Raw genomic sequence first — 19,452 nt, 5'->3', positions numbered from 1 at the left:
GGCGCAATAACTAAATATGCAGACACAGTTGCATCTTTGATTTAACAGTTTACAGTAACATGAGAAGTGCATTCCATTCCACTCAGGGATGCTTATAAATTTGATCGTGGTTCATTCAAGAGAATAGACTTCAGTTTATAGTTTAATTTAAGGCTTGCTTGTTTCAGTCGAATATCTTACTTTCACCTCCCATAAGTTCCACCCCCTATTCTGCAAGGTGATGGCATTATGATCGGATACAATTATATTGGATCGTGGCTTGTATGTTTGGCTGTTCTGAGATACACAAGGAAAGAAAAATCTGTAAATAAAAGGAACTACAACTGACTCGTAGTCGCAGATAATAAAGGTCACTTTATCAGAATGTCGTAATACAAGTACGCCCATTAATTGAACGTGGACCAATCGCATAAAGACAAAAGATCGTTCTCGCCACTACTCTCTGAACGTGGACCTATCGTAGTCCAGTATTTGGAACGCAGAAGGCGGGTTCTGTAGGGTAGAGGGTCGTCGCTGTACTCACGGAACAACTGCCCGAGTGGATCCAATGAGATCACGCCGCGTTCAGGGCCCTTTGCCGAGAACAAGCCGGTAATAGCAAGGGAAAATCAAGAAACGTTTATTAGTGTGGTTAGATATTGGTTCTAGCAAACAGCAAGTGCCAGACGCAAATATATCTACGTAGACTTGCGTTGTTACATTTTATTTATTCTCGTTTTAGTAAGCCAAGTGAAAACTAGCTTCCAACAAATTCATTGAACTGCTTGCTGGCTAAAGCCAAGGTAAGTTCTGTCATGCCATTGCACAGATGTGCAAATCCTGAATTTTATTAACAAGTAATTTGACAAGCAACTAGCTAGTTATGTTTAATAAACTGTTCATGCTGCTTTAAGTTTCATTGAGCAGCTGGTGCAGTTAACCGGTTATTTAGCTATAGCTAACACAGCCTTGAAATTAAGGGCTTGTTGAGATGACAATTTGTAGGTTGTAGCTTGTTACATATTATTGTAAACCATTACCTATTACTAGCCAACTCAACTCGTTTCTAGAAGCATTCATTGTTTATGAATGGCTAAGCCACTACCTGTGCATCCACCCCATATAGCATTCACATACGTCAGTTCTCCAGGCGGCCAGAAGACTCTACGCTCATGCATTTGAATAGCGAACCACTGTCTGCTAGTTATTACCTGAACGATAGTATGATTGCCAATTGTTTCCCCCTGAGAGAGACACGAGCCATATCTTACATCTTACATTTGTTGACACGTTTTGTCCTAGTCGCTGCTAGAGAAAGCAGAGCTCAAACATCATCCAGTGCTTGAATTGACAGAACTAATCTATTTCAGTTAATAAAAGTAGCTAAATTTCATTATTGCCACGTGTGGAAGCTACTGTACAGGCTCACGGGCGGGATCAGCCAATTAGATCGTATTTCACGTTCCCTATCAAAGACAAAAGACATGACTACCTGAGCTGGGTGGCACGCTGTTCCTACAATTGAAACCCAAAGAACCCGTATGAGCTATGAGGTTCTATATGAAGAGTGATGGCATTTCAATATTCTAAGGGGACTTCCTCTCCTCCCTTATCTGCACTGGTCTAAAAACAGGTGGTGGTGAAATCAATGGTCTTTATGTCTACCAGGTATTTGCTTTCATCTGTCCTTCCCATTTCATTGCTGGTGGTGAAGGAATGGAGATCAGGACAGGGAGCATCTAGATTATTGAGTGACTCTTAGTGTGGTCGTTGTTATAAAGTTGTTGTGAATACACTCGCTCTCTGCTTCCTTCCTGAAACATCATTCTCATTTCCTATTTACTTACACATTTGTAAAGCTGACGTTATTGAGCATGTGTAGTACACAGACTGGAAGCTTGTAGGCTATTTGAAATTAATGTCACTTCATTTTGGCAGGTCACCATGAGGAGGAAACCAACATTATGTGCTTTCCTCTGCCTTGTTCTGGCACTGCTGCCTTCTCACACAGGTACGACACTGTCCTTTATTAATGTTCTGCTGGGCTGCAATGCATGCAATGTGGTTATTTATTTACATCAAAGGCCCATCTCCTCATGATGCAAATAAAACTATATTCTCTCATTTTGAGAGTAGACACAATGGATACATTTGAAGATATGGTACTTGTCAGGTTTAGTGTGTGGTGTGTGGTGGTGTTTGCATGTTTTCTTTTTACCCCATGAGGTTGTTTGAATACAATGTAATTTAATGGAAATAATTTTGATGCCAAATGTTTTGATGGAGCACATTTTCTCCCATTGTCACCATACCTTAGTAGACTCTCAAATGTGACATAATATGTGACATGTAATCTAGGCCTACTTGCTTGATATACTAAAAGTCTCACACCCATTTCTTACCCATTATTTTGTCCACGCAGCCTCCGTAGCAGTCATGTCAGTTGACTTGGGCAGTGAGTGGATGAAAATAGCAATAGTTAAACCTGGTGTGCCAATGGAGATCGCTCTAAACAAGTGAGTATTGCGCAATGCCATTGACATTAATCATTTTATAATGATGTGTGAGAGATTTGCGCTTAGAGACCCCAATCAATTCTTCAGTAGCTTGTTTGCTTTATTGTCTAATCCATGTGTGCAGTTTCATGCTGTTCTCACATGCAAATGTGAGTCATTAGGTCTGAGGTGTTTCACATGCATGCTGCAGTGAACATGTTTTGGTGATTTAAGAGGGGAGAGAACTAGACCGTCCATGATACAGTTGCATTTTAAATGGTCTCTATACCTGTCTTTGTATTGCACAGGGAGTCCAGGAGGAAAACACCAGTGGCTGTGTGCTTGAAAGAAAACGAGCGACATCTTGGAGATAGTGCATTAGGAGTGGTAAGACACTTTGCCATAGATATAGTGTATAATGTTGTAGTTTTTATTGTTAGACTGCATAGTATACTAATTTAGTGCTCACATTCAATACAACTGTACATTTTTATTAAATTCAAAATCTTTCCCTGTATCTACACTGTTATTGATTGTCATCTCTCTCCCCCCTCAGTCTGTTAAGAACCCCAAATTAGTTTACAGGCATCTCCAGAGCCTCCTGGGCAAGAAGCATGACAACCCACAGGTGGCGCTATACCAGAAACGCTTTCCAGAGCACCAGCTGCTAAAAGATGAGAGTCGGAGCACAGTTTTCTTTAAGAACTCAGAGTAAGTGTCAGAGTTTGGCTCAGTGTTAGGGTCTTCCCACTGTGACATACACACACGTGATGTACTTCACTCAGAGGGATCAGAGTTTGATACCCTATGTCAGCCTTTCTGTGTGGTCTTCCCAACTTGTCTGTCTCCCCCTCCAATAATAAAGATATGAAAGGATGTTGGAATTCTACTCTCTTTTAAAAAGAAATATAACTCTTATTTGATCCACGTCTTTAATCACTGAGGGCTGACTCAGAATAGTTAAAAGGACAGTGCCAGAGGACCTGATATGTCAGGTATTGGGTGTGCAACCATTTAATTTAATGATAACAATAAAATAATCTTAAAATCAATTCTAAAACTAACAATCAACTAATGCAAAGACTTTAAAACTGATGTAATGTGTGCTCTCCTTGTGGTCTTGGTCATGACTAGTGCTACTGTGTTCGATATGGTTTGAAGTTGAATACGCTGACACAAGCAATTCTTATTTTTTATTTCATAATTTCTTTTCCACAGTAACCCTCATCGGAGGACCTAAGAACTTTATTTGTTTTATTCATTTGAATAGTTATTACAAATATATTTGATCTCCTAGGTACTCACCAAACACTTTATTAGGAACAACTGTATACCTTCTCATGGTGGAGGTGGTGTAATGGTGTGGGGAATGTTTTCTTGGCACACTTTGGGCCTGTTAATACCAATCAATCATTGCTTGAATGCCACAGCCTATTTGAGCATTGTTGCTGACCATGTGCATCCCTTCATGGCCACAATTTACCCATCTTCTAATGGCCACTTCCAGCATGATAATGCACCATGTCTCAATTAAAAGTTGTCTCAAACTTGGTAAATCAAATATATAAAATCAAATATATTTGTAATAACTGTTAAAATGAATCAAACAAAAAGTACTTCGGTCCTCTGATGAGAGTGGCTCGGCCAAAAAAAACGTGGCTGGGCCAAAAAAAAAAACGTTATTTTGTTTTATTCATTTTAACAGTTATTACAAATATATTTGATCTACTAGGTACTTTTATTTACATATTTATTCTTAACATGGTAATTTGTGTCCATTATGGTATATTTAGTATTATTCCTGTTGTATATGCTAAGATATTTTTCAATTTAACTGGCATAAATCTTGATATTTTCTTTTTTTAATTCCACCCCTCAGCTGCTCCTCGATCTCTCTCGATATACCACCCTCTCTTGTTTCCTTGTGCCATATATTTTTCAATTGTGCTGTGATGTCTCACACAGTTCCTGAAACTTTTAACTCTTAGAGCCTGCACAGATTTGAAGATAAAAATGAATCTTTTTGCGAAGAGTATGATTATATTGATTGTCTGTCAGATACTAAGTCACCAATAAGTGCTTATGTAATAGTGCAATAGGTTGTTTTTTTGTAATGAATATTGATTTTTGCCAGCCATTCCTGAACCTCAGACCAAAAGTCAGACACATGGGGGCAATACCAAAACGGATCTATTCTATTGCTTCAGTTTCCTCATACAAACTCTGCAGTTAAATGGTTATTAATGGACTGTGTTCCTTTGCCTAAATGGAACATGTTAAACTGCTTGATGACTGTTATTCATTCAATCATAACCAATATTCTACACTCTAATCATTAATACTCCAATGGATACATCCAATAATTATCAATGTTATATACTCTAAACATCTCTCTGTTTCCTGAAGAGAAATACAATACACTCCAGAGGAGCTCCTGGGGATGGTTTTGAACTACTCTCGTACACTCGCTCAAGACTTTGCCGGTCAGTCAACTAATATATACAATTTAAAACTCTCATATTTAACTAACTATATATATATATATATATATATATATATATATTAGTGCAGAAACATATTGAGGATATTTTAAAGCTTTTTATTTTCTCTATTTTCTCCCACCCACAGAGCAGCCCATCAAAGATGCAGTAATCACTGTTCCAGCCTTTTTTAATCAGGCAGAGCGCAGGGCAATCCTGCAGGCTGCCCAGATGGCAGGTCTGAAGGTCCTTCAGCTCATCAACGACAACACGGCTGTGGCCCTAAACTATGGGGTCTTTAGGAGGAAAGACATCAACAGCACAGCTCAGGTGCTCTTGTAGTATAACCACTAAACTTAGGCTGCCAAAACATGTATTTCTATTGTTCTTCTCATAGCTTTATTTGGCATGGTTTGTCAATTGAGAACAAAGTATAATGTATGATTGCAAGGTGATAAAAGGGAACATTTTGAACTTGGGCATGTACTCTGGAATCATGCCCTGATAGTCTTATTGACCTGTGTCATTTCCTTCTATAGAATGTGATGTTTTTCGACATGGGCTCAGGCAGCACAGTAGCGACCATTGTCACCTATCAGACAATGAAGACCAAAGAGGCAGGCACCCAACCACAGCTGCAGATCCGGGGAGTAGGGTGAGTCCAAGCACCTGTATGCCAAATGAAAGGACACACACACACTAACACTAATACTACTTGCAAATTGAAAGGTCATTCGTTCAATATTATTACAACAAAATCTATTTGCAAGCAGAGATGGTGTGTCCCAATACTTTTCAACTTCAAATTTATTACCTCCTGCACACCTGTTCCAAGAGACTTTGGGCCCCAATTTGCTGGAGCAAATAGTGCTGACAATTTTTATTGTACCTTGTCTTTAACAATGTTTCTGAGAAAACGCTGATAATTCAACTAGTTTTACTAAATAGTCTGAAAAGGCATTTGCATGGAAATGCTAGACACAGTATTCAAAACTCCCATTGGATTATTGTCCCCCACGATGACATCAGGGAGGGCACTATGGATCGGTCTCTGCCCCTTCATATGTCATAAAATTCTGTCCGTTCCTATGTCACACACTTTATCTCTGACACCACTGGGACAACACGTTCCAGTAACTTTTCAGTCATACATCTGAATAATTGTCACCAATTCACACAAGTTATAACAACCTCTGAGTCAAGATATCTCACTTTAATGCCCTCATCAGTCCTGATGTTTCAAATTGCCCATTTGATTCAATCAAACTCCCAAGATTCCCCTCTCCCTCCCACGCGATGTCCTGCTGTTGAACAGCGCAAGAGCTAGCGTGTCCTGCTCTCTGCCATAGTCGAGCAGGGTCAGTGCAGAAACTCTCGTCTGACGTATTTTAATGTGGTATGAGAGGTTTATAGGAAGTAAACACAGACCTCACATTTCAAATGCTATGATGCAGCTGCACACAAAATGATTATAGTTCGAGACGGTATGCATTTTGGAACATGCAAATTGGAGCTCTGAACCTTAGGTGTGCAAAAGACTTTGCATTCAGACTATACATATACTGACTTCTGTGAATGTTCGCAACTAAAGGTGTCTCGCTGCTCCACTCAGGTTTGACCGTTTTCTGGGGGGCTTTGAGATGGAGCTAAGACTGCGGGACCACCTGGCCAAGCTGTTCAATGAGCAGAAGAAGTCCAAGAAGGACGTGAGGGAGAACCACCGTGCCATGGCCAAGCTGCTCAAAGAGGCTCAGCGGCTCAAGACCGTGCTGAGTGCCAACGCGGAATTCATGGCCCAGGTGAAAGCTGCATGTCAGGCCGACTTCTTTAACCCCTTTTTCTTTATCCTCATATCTTTTATCCTTCTATCCTGGTGTCACTCTCACTCCACCCAGGTTTTTATCCTCTGTCTGAAGTCATAATTGCTTGCGCTACTGCACAAATGTTCTGAATTAGAATCCTCCCACTCACTAAAATGGTGTTGTGTTTTGCATGGAGTTGTTTGGATTTGTCACTTTGTGGTGAGGGGAAAAACGATGTAGCATATCCCAAAAGTTTAAATGCTCTCCAGAACTAATTGAATACATTCATGTACTCAACCACCATATGTATTTCTTCCAGGTGGAGGGGCTCATGGATGACATTGATTTCAAGGCCAAGGTGACCCGCGCTGAGTTTGAGGCCCTGTGCGCCGACCTCTTTGAGAGAGTCCCCGGGCCTGTGCAGGAAGCCCTCATCTCAGCGGAGATGTCCCTGGTGAGTCATACCATCCACCGTTCATGGTGCACCACTAAAGCCTTTACCATTGTGTTAGCACTGTATATATTCACCCCTTCTCTCTGAACAGGATGAGATAGAGCAGGTGATCCTGGTGGGCGGTTCCACTCGAGTGCCCAAAGTGCAGGAGGTGCTGCTCAAAGCCGTGGGGAAGTAAGTTTGTCAAATAAAACGGAGCAAAGTTGTAAATACCTGGGGCTACAGTGCCTTCGGAAAGTATTCAGACCCCTTCACTTTATCCACATTTTGTTGTGTTATAGACTCAATTTAAAATGGATTAAATTAAAAGAATTTGCCATCAATCCACACACAATACCCCAGAATGACAAAGCGAAAACAGCTTTTTCAGTAAATTTATTTAAATTGAAATAATACCTCATGTACATAAGTATTCAGACCCTTTGCTATGACGCTCTTAAAATTAGCTAAAATGCGAAGATGTCATCAACAAATCACTCTAAGTTATATTGAGTCTGTCTTAATGCAAGGATAATAGTTCAGTGTAATTTTGGAATTAATATCTTTGTTTTTAAAGGGTCTCTGATTTGCAGAGGAATCAATTACAAACTGTGTGGACTAGGTTGTCATTACAAACTGAGCAAATTTAATAATTTTCTCTTGATTCTGACAAACTCCCCAGTCCCTGCCGGTGACAAACATACCCAGAACTTGATGCAGCGACCACTATTCTTCATATGAGAGATGGTGCGAAAACTGCATTGCATGTGCTGGATTTGCACCAAACGTAATGCTTTGTAGTAAAACCAAACACATTTCCAGCCACTTCCTTTGCTGTATCACTTGAATTCATTGTTGCAAACACAATTATGGATATGAGAGAGATTATTTTCCATTAAGGGATTCTTTTTGGCCACTTGGTTATACACACATTTTGTAGAGTGACTGAGATGATGTTGTCCAGTTGAAAGCTTTTTCCTCCCCACCATAGATTTTTGTAAGTCTCCCCAGGCCTCAGAGTCGTATTCCTGAGCAGTATTGTTTCTCTCCATTGGCTCAGTTTGTAATGACAACCTGTCATTACACAGTGTGTAATTGATTCCAATGTAAATCCAGAGACCCTATAAAAACAAAGATATTAATTCCAAAATTACATGAACTATTATCCTTGCATTAAGATGGACTCAATTCAACTTAGAGTGATTTGTTGATGACATTTTGACATTTTAGCTAATTTTAAGAGTGGTCTGAATACTTATGTACATGAGGTATTTCTGTATTTTAATAAATTGACTGAAATTTCTAAAAACCTGTTTTCGCTTTGTCATTCTGGGGTATTGTGTGTGGATTGATGGCAAATTCTTTTAATGTAATCCATTTTAAATTGAGTCTATAACACAACAAAATGTGGAAAAAGTGAAAGGGTCTGAATACTTTCCGAAGGCACTGTCACCCAGAATTTCCCCCTTCAGCAGTTGTCCCTAACTGAGATCTTTGCCACAAAGATTGACCACATTTTGTGTGTCTGCGTGTTTACAGAGAGGAGCTGGGAAAGAATATCAACGCAGACGAGGCAGCAGCCATGGGTGCTGTGTACCAGGCTGCAGCCCTCAGCAAGGCTTTCAAGGTCAAACCCTTCTTGGTCAGAGATGCTGCCGTTTTCCCCATTCAGGTAGCGCAGCCCTTTCCCTGGCAGCATTTACAGATCACAAGACCAAGACTTTGGAGCACAATTTGGATCCAAACAGCGTGGCTAATGGCGTTAGTCTCCCTTCAGGTGGAGTTCACTCGTGAGGCTGAGGAAGAGGACGGGACCAAGAGCCTGAAGCACAACAAGCGAATCCTGTTCCAGAGGATGGCCCCCTACCCCCAGCGCAAGGTCATCACCTTCAATCGCTACAGCAACGACTTTGCCTTCTACATCAACTACGGAGACCTCAGCTTCCTAAGCCAAGATGACCTCCGGTAAACCCTACATACACTCTGAAAGATCCACAGATAGAGGATGTGAACACAGGTCCAGAAATGACCATATTGACATTTTACATGGGGAAAATGGGGGTGCTGTCATCTTATGTAAAAGAGGCTATGCTTGTGAATGTGAGTGTTAAATGAAAGGATGATGTCTGACACACTTCTATTTCCTTACCCTGGCAGTGTGTTTGGCTCTCTTAACCTGACCACAGTCAAGCTGTCTGGAGTGGGCAGCAGCTTCCTGAAGCACACAGGTGCTGAGTCAAAAGGCATCAAGGCCCACTTCAACATGGATGAGAGCGGAGTGCTGCTACTGGACAGGGTTAGTGACTAAGGTTATGGAGATCCTCTCTGATAGTAGGCTAATGCCTAAATCAACCCACTTTAATCCAATTGAAATGGACATGGTTTGAAGGTAATCTGAGTTGATTTAGGCATGCAATTCTAAATGGGTGCTATTTAGCCACATTTGTATTTGGGTTAATGCCCACATTAGCCTGTGGTGGCTGTAGCTATGCAAGTATTGTCATAGGGGTTGCAGTCTTTATCCATACACTACCTCCCCATGGCTGGAATATGGAAAGCAATAAACACCCATGAAATCAAAGTAATGGTTCTCCTCTTCAGGTAGAGTCAGTCTTTGAGACTATTGTGGACGAGAAAGAAGAGGAATCAACACTGACAAGTGAGTTCACTCCATAGACATCGTACCCATCTTATAAATTGTCATTGGTTCACCTGATCATTTACCTCACTTGATTTCATAGGTATTTTCCCACATGTATTTGGTGTATGCCTATTTCCTTGCATGCCTTCCATATGCCTCAGTCTCTCAAATGTCTTAATTATTGCTCTTTTGACTGGTTTTCTGTCAGAACTGGGAAATACCATTTCCAGCCTGTTTGGAGGTGGATCCTCAGAGCCAAGTGCAAACGTGACTGAACCAGTTCAGGTAACCTCTTCCTCAGTGTCCATTCACATGTTTCCTACTTTTCCTGTTCACTCTCTCCAAGGGAGTCTATTATTATATAATTCATTTCGTATTTCCAAACCACTCCACAACTAATACTGGTCTAACAGTCTCTGTCCCTGTCCCTAGGATGAGGAGGAGGTTCCTCCAGAGGCTGGGAAGGAGCAGGATGAGCAGGGCCAGAAGGACGAGGCTCCCCAGGAGGAGAAGCAGGAGGCTGGGGAGAAGGAGCAGAACGATGCCCAGGCAGAGGAGAAAATTAGGGGAGAGGGAGTTGACACCAAGTCTGACCCTCAGGTGAGAATTTGAAATTCTCTCCACCAGGTGTCTCTTTTTTTTAGACTAGGCTGAATGAATATTATCTAAATTAGTACAAATGACTTTTTCTTAGCAGGATGAAAAGGAGGGAGCAAAATCTGACAAAGCTGATGATGAAAAAACAACAGAAGATGCAGGGAAGACTGAAGAAAAAGAGGCAGGGAAGATAGCCAAACCCCAGAAGAAAAGCAAGATTTCCGAGGACATCGGCGTGGAGCTCCTTGTCAGCGACATTCTCAACCCTAGCTCTGAAGAAATCGACTCTTCCAAAAAGAAGTATGTTGCTCTGTCCCTCTTAGATTAGTATTTTGATAAGTATGCAGGTTTGGAGAGTTGGAAAAAATTAATTCTTTATTTTTTATATTCAGGTTGCAAGACCTTACTGATAGAGACCTGGCAAAACAGGAGAGAGAAAAGACCCTGAACAGCCTAGAGGCATTCATCTTTGAGACACAGGTAAAGTTTTTCAACATCTTGCTCCACTTGTCTTTTATACTCTCTAACAGCCACATAGACTGTGGTCCCATCTGTTATCGGTGCTCTGTTCCTATATATATACAGTGTATATAATTGTGTGCACTGTCCCCTCTGGGGATCAATTCTGATTATTCATTTATTCTTATACATTGAACATGCCTAATCCAGGCTCTTAACCATCTAGCCCTCAATAGAATTCTAGAATGCTACTGTAGATTACTGGGAATTCCCAGTTAAATGCTTAACATTTTATCACATATTAAACAAACAGGTATACCTATAAAACAAAGGAAAATTGACCATTACAAGTTTGTTTAGTTTTACAGACCACAATCTCCTCTTTAATGACACCAAGGCCATGGCAGAATGATTTATATTAATTTATATATCTGTGTGATTTGAAATATATTTTGCTTTGAAGCCTCACTTTCGATTACTATTCAGGAAAAAGTGAGAGTCAACATGAATGAATATTTATATATATATATCACACACACACTCACCGAGCACTTTATTACAAACACCTGTACACCATCTCATGGTTTTCTTGGCATACTTTGGGCCTCTTAATACCAATCAATCATTGCTTGAATGCCACAGCCTATTTGAGTATTGTTGCTGACCATGTGCATCCCTTCATGGGCACAATTTACCCATCTTCTAATGGCTACTTCCAGCATGATAATGCACCATGTCACAAAGCAAAAGTTGTCTCAAACTGGTTTCATGAACGTGATAATGAGTTCAGTGTTCTTTAGTGGCCATCCCAGTCACCGGATCTGAATCCAATAGAACACATTTGGGATGTGGTACAACGGGAGATTCTCAGCTTGAAAGTGCACCTGAAAAAACTGTAGGAATTGCGTGATGCCATCATGGACCAGAATCTCAAAGGAATGTTTCCGACATTAATGCCACAAAGAATTGAGGCTGTTTTGAGAGCAAAGGAGGGAGGCCCTACCCAGTATTTGTATAGTGTTCCTAATCAAAAGTGAGCCTTCTAAACAAAATATATTTCAAATCACACAGATATAAATATAATTTGAGTGAACTTTTCAGTCAAACTATATGGAAAGAATCACTCCACTTGAGATTATGGCTCTCATATGCGTGCTTGATTGCAGTGCTCTCCGCCCCCAAAAACAGTGCTCCCTTTTCGGCTATGATGAAGAGACAGGTCTTACTATTGATAGCGAAGTTGAAAGTCGTCCTTCCCAAAATATTTCAAATCTCACAGTCACAAAGACAAGTTGAGGTAACTTCCTCGTCAACTATATGGTGAGAAATTGCTTTCATATGACCACTACGGTGCTTGGTGATCTCTGCCCCCCAAAACAGCGATCCCTCTTCAGGTGTGATGAAGAGACAGGTCCCGCTAGATAATAACCCTGAGGCTTAGGCTATCTATCCGCAAACTTTCACTCACAATGTCATCATTACTTTCCATGAGTAAAGAGACAGAATCAGTCTCACTCATCACTCCTGTAGCACTGTCGGGCTGCCTCATCCAAGCTGAACAAACAAGGACACTTCGGTGCAGATGTTTTCGTGATGTTTTCAAGAGCTCTATGATTGTTATCACTCTATCTTTGCATGGGTAGCATGTACAGTTGAAGTCAGAAGTTTACATACACTTAGGTTGAAGTCATTAAAACTCATTTTTAACCACTCCACAGATTTCATGTTAACAAACTATAGTTTTGGCAAGTCGGTTAGAACATCTACTTTGTGCATGACACAAGTAATTTTTCCAATAATTGTTTACAGACAGATTATTTCACTTATAATTCACTATATCACAATTCCAGTGGGTCAGAAGTCTACATACACAAAGTTGACTGTGCCTTTAAACAGCTTGGAAAATTATGTCATGGCTTAAGAAGCTTCTGATAGGCTAATTGACATAAATTTGAGTCAATTGGAGGTGTACCTGTGGATGAACCTTCAAACTCAGTGCCTCTTTGCTTGACATCATGGGAAAGTCAAAAGAAATCAGCCAAAACCTCAGAAAAAAAATTGTAGACCTCCACAAGTCTGGTTCATCCTTGGGAGCAATTTCCAAATGCCTGAAGGTACCATGTTCATCTGTACAAACAATAGTACACAAGTATATACACCATGGGACCACGCAGCCTTCATACCGCTCAGGAAGGAAGCACATGGGGACAAAGATCTTACTTTTTGGAGAAATGTCCTCTGGTCTGATGAAACAAACATTTAACTGTTTGGCCATAATGACCATCGTTATGTTTGGAGGAAAAAGTGGGAGGCTTGCAAGCCGAAGAACACCATCCCAACCATGAAGCACAGGGGTGGCAGCATCTTGTTGTAGGGGTGCTTTGTTGCAGGAGGGACTGATGCACTTCACAAAATAGATCATCATGAGGAAGGAAAATTAAATGGATATATTGAAGCAACATCTCAAGACATCAGCCAGGAAGTTAAAGCTTGGTCACAAATGGGTCTTTCAAACAGACAATGTCCCCAAGCATACTTCCAAAATTGTGGCAAAATGGCTTAAGGACAACAAAGTCAAGGTATTGGATGTGGGCAGAACTGAAAAAGTGTGTGCGAGCAAGGAGGCCTACAAACCTGACTCTGCTACAGAAGTTCTGTCAGGAGGAATGGGCCAAAATTCCACCACCTCGTTGTGGGAAGCTTTTTGCTACCCAAAACGTTTGACCCAAGTTAAACAATTTAAAGGCAATGCTACCAAACACTAACTAAGTGTATGTAAACTTCTGATCCACTGGGAATGTGATGAAAGAAATAAAATCTGAAATAAATAATTCTATTATTCTGACATTTCACAATCTTAAAATAAAGATGTGATCCTAACTGACCTAATATAGGGAATGTTTACTTGGATTAAATGTCAGGAATTGTGAAAAACTGAGTTTAAATGTATTTGGCTAAGATGTATGTAAACTTCCGACTTCAAGTGTACCTTTCCTGCAGATATATTCCACCATGCTTACGCTATCACTCCCATGTTAACAGTCAGTAACACTAAACCATAAATGCCCAGCAGTCTTGACCTCACTCAGTACAGCACGGTGTAGAACAGCCGGCTTTCATTTCACTTTGCCCATTACAGCACTATGGATCTTACTTAATAAATGATGCATTACCATCACCAAGTGGACAGGTGCGGTTAGACAACCTCTCAAATGCCCATTCTCAACACAGGCGGGATTAGACATAATCATGGTTGCCCGCCCCTCAACATGGATACAAGTGTGCTGGCACCAGATATGTTGAGGGGCTTGCTGAGCACGCTTTTAACAACCCGGACTGTGCAGCCTGATAGTCTGAAAACAGCTTAACTCTCCCTCCTTCCTTCCTCCTCTAGGACAAGATGTACCAGGAGGAGTACCAGGTGGTGGTGTCTGAGGAGGAGAAGGAGCAGATCACAACCAAGCTGAGTGAGGCCTCCAGCTGGATGGACGAGGACGGCTACTCGGCGGGCACCAAAGAGCTGCGGGACAAGCTGGTAGAGCTGAAGAAGCTGTGCAGGGCCATGTTCTTCAGGGTGGAGGAGCGCAGGAAGTGGCCCGACCGGCTGGCCGCCCTTGAAAGCATGCTCAACCACTCAAGCTTCTTCCTTAGGTGAGGGGCGCTAAAGAAACATTTGCCCCTAATCCTTAATCAGTAGGCCCCTATATTCTATGCTCTTCTGGAGTTCAGAGAGGTTTTGGATAGGTGTAAGCAACATGGTGAAATCAGACTTCAAGCTGGAGCTATTGCCAGTAATGACTGATTTGTAAAGATAAGTGAAATAAGTAAAGTAAATAAGTGAAAACATGGTTTCTACCCATTGCTTTCCCCAATCGAAACCCCTCGTAGATCTGGGATTACTAGACGTGTTTGAACAAGGCCTTCTCAGTATTTCAGTATAGTGTGAATAAGCAACCTTTTGTTGGTTTTTTTCCTCTAGGAGTGCTAAACTAATTCCAGAAGATGACCAACTCTTCACTGATGTTGAGCTGAAGACTTTGGAAAAAGTTATCAATGAGACCACGGTGTGTAGTGTATGTGTATTGGTTGGTCAACCACACATCATGTAATTGGGAGTAACATACATCATGTAATTCTTTCAATTCAATACACCTTTTCCCTTTGTCTATGAGACTAATCAAATTCAGTATATAACAAACAATGATGCTAAAAACAAAGTGGTGCAAATATTCCATATTTATATTTACAGTGCCTTCTAAGAATTTGGACAGGATTTTTTTATTTTCTATATAAGGTTATAGTACAGTGTCAGATTTTATTTGAGGTTATTTGTATAAATATTGGTTTCACCATTTAAAAACAACACTTTTTATACATAGTTCCCCTTTTTCAGGGCACCAAAAGTATTTTGACAGATTTAATGTCTAAGTTAAGCACTCATGTTTAGTATTTGGTCGCATATTTTCTGCATGTAATAACTGCCTGAAGTCTGCGACTCATTGACCACACCAGGCACTGGGTATCTTCTCTGGTGATGCTCTGCCAGGCCTGTACTGTAGCCATCTTCAGTTGTTTGTTTGAGGTCTTTTGCCTTAAGTCCCTTCAGCAAATTGGATTTAAATCTGGAGATTGACCTGGCCAGTCAACTTTACACTTTTTGGCCCTGAAAAACTCCCTAGTTGCTATGGCAGTATGTTTGGGGTCATTGTCTTGCTGTATGATGAAGCGCCATCCAATGAGTTTGGAGGCATTTTCTTGTACTTGAGCAAATAAGACATTTCTGTACACTTCAGAATTCTGTGGTTTGCACCGTGTGAATGGTAGTCTGTGACATCCACGCATACCTCCTGGAGAGTATTCTTGATGTGTCAGACAGTTGTTTGAGTTTGCTGAGCATTCTTTGGTCATCCACTGTAGAGATCTTCATTGGCCTACCAGCCTTTTTAATAATGTACTGAACTGTTGATTTTGGTAGGCCTAAGGTTTGGGCTATAAGCTCATAATGGCTTCCTTGACTTTCAGTGGTACCTGTTTGGTCCTCATGTTGACAGGCACCATTAGCAGACTCCAAAGGCAAATGCACAGACAAGAATCAAGACTTGTCATTGACGGCTCTTTTATCTCTTATGCCTGCACAAATGATGCGGCAGAACACACCTGACTAATCAGAAACACCCATCAAGCCAATTATCCAAATACTTTTGGTGCCCTGATATAGGCAGACTATGTATAAAAAGTGTTGCTTCTAAATGGTGAAACCAATATTTATACAAATACCCTCAAATGAAAGCTGACAATCTGTATTTAATCTGATATTAATTGTTTGATTTCAAATGCAAACTTTTGGAGTATAGAGCCAAAACAAGACATGCTTCACTGTCCAAATACGTATGTATCTTTAGCATACTCTGTACCCTCTAACTAAAGTTCTTACTATACCTTTTATTTTTTTAATCCCGTCCTTTCCAAAGACTTGGAAGAATGACACGGTAGTAGAGCAGGATAAGCGCTCTCCCACAGAGCGTCCCATCCTACTGTCCAAAGACATTGAGTCCAAGCTGGCCCTTCTGGACCGTGAGGTTAACTACCTGCTCAACAAGGCCAAGTTTGCTAAGCCCAAGGCCAAGGCCAAAGCCAAGAACAGTACCAGCGAGGGTGGCAAGGCCAATAAGGCCAACGGCACCACTGAGGAGAAAGTCATCCTTCCCAAGGAGGAGACCACAGATGAAGATAAAGGTGAGAGAAAATAGAGGACTCTCAGTTATTGCAATGCGTGCACTGGTTTAGAATAAATGATGCCCAGCTATGCAGGTTCATAAGTAATGCAAATGTTTTTCATTTTATTTTTTTGCTTTGTTTTTGCTTCAGCCCAGTTTGAGTAGCTTTTGCATGTTTGTTCGTTTGGCAAGATGACATTTTTAAAAAATAATTCTCACTAACTTCTTTAACATTGTTTTTATGCAAAAACCTTGTCTGACAGAAGGCACTGAGGAGGTGCTGCCAGAGGTGGAACCGCCCACCGAAGAGATGACTGGACAGAACAAACACTCGGCCGGCCAATCACAGCCTTCAGATGAGTCTGCAAATACAGGTACGCCTCCCATAGCAACAGGCACTGCCATAACAACTGCCTTTTCTGCTGTAAATCATTCGGCATAGACCACATACCTTGCAATTTTATCAAATGCATTGTGTTTAGCAATGTCATGTATTCATTATTTCCATTTGCAGAACCAACAGAGAAAAACCAGTCAGAAAACCACGTTGGAGATGAATTATAACAGCTGGAACTCTGAAGATATTTCATTGTATTTATTGACAATGTTTAATTGCTCAAGTTTCCTTCTCTTTTTTTTGCCCACCCTTTATGTTGACGACCAGAAAGTCATTGGATTACCTGGAACTATCTTACCCCTCCCCTCTTCCTTTCTTGTGTTTTGCTCATCTCCCCAACCATGGCCCTTCCCTCTCACTGACATTGTGAACAAGGTGCATTTATGAACCCAGAAAAGAAAACCAGGGAATGAACTGAACCTAAGACCTCAGGTTTTTGTTGTACTATCCTGTCCTAAAGGTTTATGGCATTCTCTCCGACATGCAAGCAGTTTTATTTACTATTTCCTCATTGCCCTGCATAGAACTGTACAGTACCTGTGCATATGCACATGTACAGTATGGGTAAGGATTGTTTGGTAAGAAAGGACCAATAATAACAGCACCCAAGTATTTTCTCCATGGCAACATTGTCAAAGCAGCTTTCATCATGTTCTGTGATAAAAAAAAAAGAAAAAAAAAAGAGTTCTATGCTTTGTCCTCAAACATAGCTGTCATGCACTTGGTGGGTCTTCATGGATTCAATGTCAGGTTATAAGGTTATGTCTTACTCTGTGCTCAAACTGAGTACTACAATGTAATTGCAGAGAATGGCACATGTAGGTGTTCCTTCCAGGCAACACATGTTGGGTCAGGTGTTAGCCAATCTAGCAGCTTGCTAGCGGGACTAGCGGGATGGAATGCTGTGTTTCAGTTTGTCTTTGAATCTTGAACTCCTTTGTTTGATGCCTTTTTATATCGCTGACATAATGCATACAGAGCAAATGGGATATCACATTGTCCAAAGTCCTTTGAATTAGAATGACTCCCCCACCCCTGACTGGTTTTCAATACTTCAGTTTCCCCTCTATGATTTTTACTTAATACACAGTTAGTTCTGCAAAACAACTTCAATCACCAACACACAATTATTGAGTTTACTATGGTGTATGGATGCTAGTATGTTGTTGAGGACTGCTTGATTCTGTTGCACTGGCTAAAGAATAACCTGATATTTTCCTTGTCTCTTACGCTGCTAAGCCCTAGAAGAGGAGTGTGCGTGTGGTTCCTGTTCTTTGCCACTGTAGGTAGAAGTTGCCCGTAGGCACACAGCTGGAATCCTGGAATATGTACCTTAACCATAAGGAGGGAAGTACAAAACTGACCATAGATTAGTATCTAGGGGCAACTTCATCCTTTATGCCACCACAGATGATCTGTAGGGGAAATGAACTACTAAAATTGATGGGAACAGGAGATGCCAATTATGTTTTGTTTAATAAATGTTAATAAAGTTTTTTTTTTTTTTTTTTTCTTAAGTCTTACTCTGTTTAATTTGGCATTCAAGACCTAACGGATATCACAATCTTTGTTGTCGCAATCTTTGTCTTCAGAGGTTGGTCTTGGTTGTTTTCAAATATGTTTTGTAAATTTAAATGTTATTCAGTGAGCTCATTTTACTTGATCAGTATATGGAATTATTTGAAATGTAATTCTAGAATTGTGAAATTTATCAACAATTTCTCCAATTCATGAGTTAAGTTTCAAATCATTCTTGTTAGTCTAATTGACCCAAACCCCTGGTCCTAGTAGAAGAACAGAACTGATTGAGGGAAATTAAACCATAATGAAACGGCCATTCATTATATTTCACTTTTATTAAAAAATATTTCAAATGTGTATATATTGAGTAGGTATCCATGTGATTTTTTACACTAGTATTTTAATGAAAATGCCCTATTTCCAGGTCTCAAATAATGGAAAAGAAACAATAGCCCCTAATTTCAATTACCAATACCAGAACATCAATGCCTTCCAATGGAGAGTAAAGAATTAAAGCAGTGCTCTATGGCACAGGTTACAGAGCTATTCATGCATATGATAAGTGCTTATGTTCCTGCCTGACTTATGCCAGTCATCTTTGGACATTCACAAACCTTCCCTGCCACTTTCTTAGCTAGAGTACATGGGTGTGTTCCAGATACAAATGTTCTGTTTACCTATGATCAGGTCTTTACTTGGATAGGCCTGGTCTTTGCCTGAATAGGTGTTTAGCATCTCAGGAAATGCATCAACATGACATAATTACCCTATATTATGTTGAGAAAATGTATATCTGGAACAATCCACACTGCCCAGCTTTCGCTAAGGTCCCATAAGTCCCAACACAAAGTGAATTCCTTTCCTACATCCTATTTCCTATTATTTTCATGTGCTAACTGGGTGGATGAAAGCTATGGTCACTGATCGTCCA

At 40.6% G+C, this 19,452-nt stretch overlaps 1 protein-coding gene across 3 annotated transcripts; it reads left to right on the top strand.

The window, feature by feature from the left end:
* The first annotated feature begins 564 nt into the window (after positions 1 to 564).
* Positions 565 to 18,880, top strand: hyou1 (hypoxia up-regulated 1). 3 transcript variants are annotated; one of them, XM_083696046.1, is made up of 24 exons: positions 565 to 782; positions 1,918 to 1,990; positions 2,402 to 2,495; positions 2,783 to 2,861; positions 3,031 to 3,185; positions 4,881 to 4,957; positions 5,103 to 5,284; positions 5,494 to 5,609; positions 6,567 to 6,753; positions 7,076 to 7,210; positions 7,302 to 7,384; positions 8,729 to 8,861; positions 8,967 to 9,154; positions 9,347 to 9,485; positions 9,791 to 9,848; positions 10,039 to 10,115; positions 10,263 to 10,430; positions 10,528 to 10,727; positions 10,820 to 10,907; positions 14,281 to 14,537; positions 14,866 to 14,950; positions 16,358 to 16,622; positions 16,867 to 16,977; positions 17,118 to 18,880. In XM_083696046.1, exons 2-24 carry the CDS (start codon positions 1,924 to 1,926, stop codon positions 17,165 to 17,167), a joined length of 2,994 nt encoding a protein of 997 aa, XP_083552172.1. In that variant the 5' UTR covers positions 565 to 782; positions 1,918 to 1,923; the 3' UTR covers positions 17,168 to 18,880. The 3 variants fall into 3 exon arrangements, with proteins under 3 accessions (XP_083552172.1, XP_083552173.1, XP_083552171.1); XM_083696047.1 differs by having other exon boundaries at positions 10,525 to 10,727; positions 16,870 to 16,977; XM_083696045.1 differs by having other exon boundaries at positions 10,525 to 10,727.
* The last annotated feature ends 572 nt before the right edge of the window (positions 18,881 to 19,452 follow it).

Source organism: Argentina silus (genome assembly GCF_951799395.1).
Source record: "Argentina silus genome assembly, chromosome: 2".
NCBI classification, from domain to species: Eukaryota; Metazoa; Chordata; class Actinopteri; order Argentiniformes; family Argentinidae; genus Argentina; species Argentina silus.
Note: the sequence above shows the minus strand (reverse complement) of the source record. Positions and strands in the feature narration are given on the sequence as shown.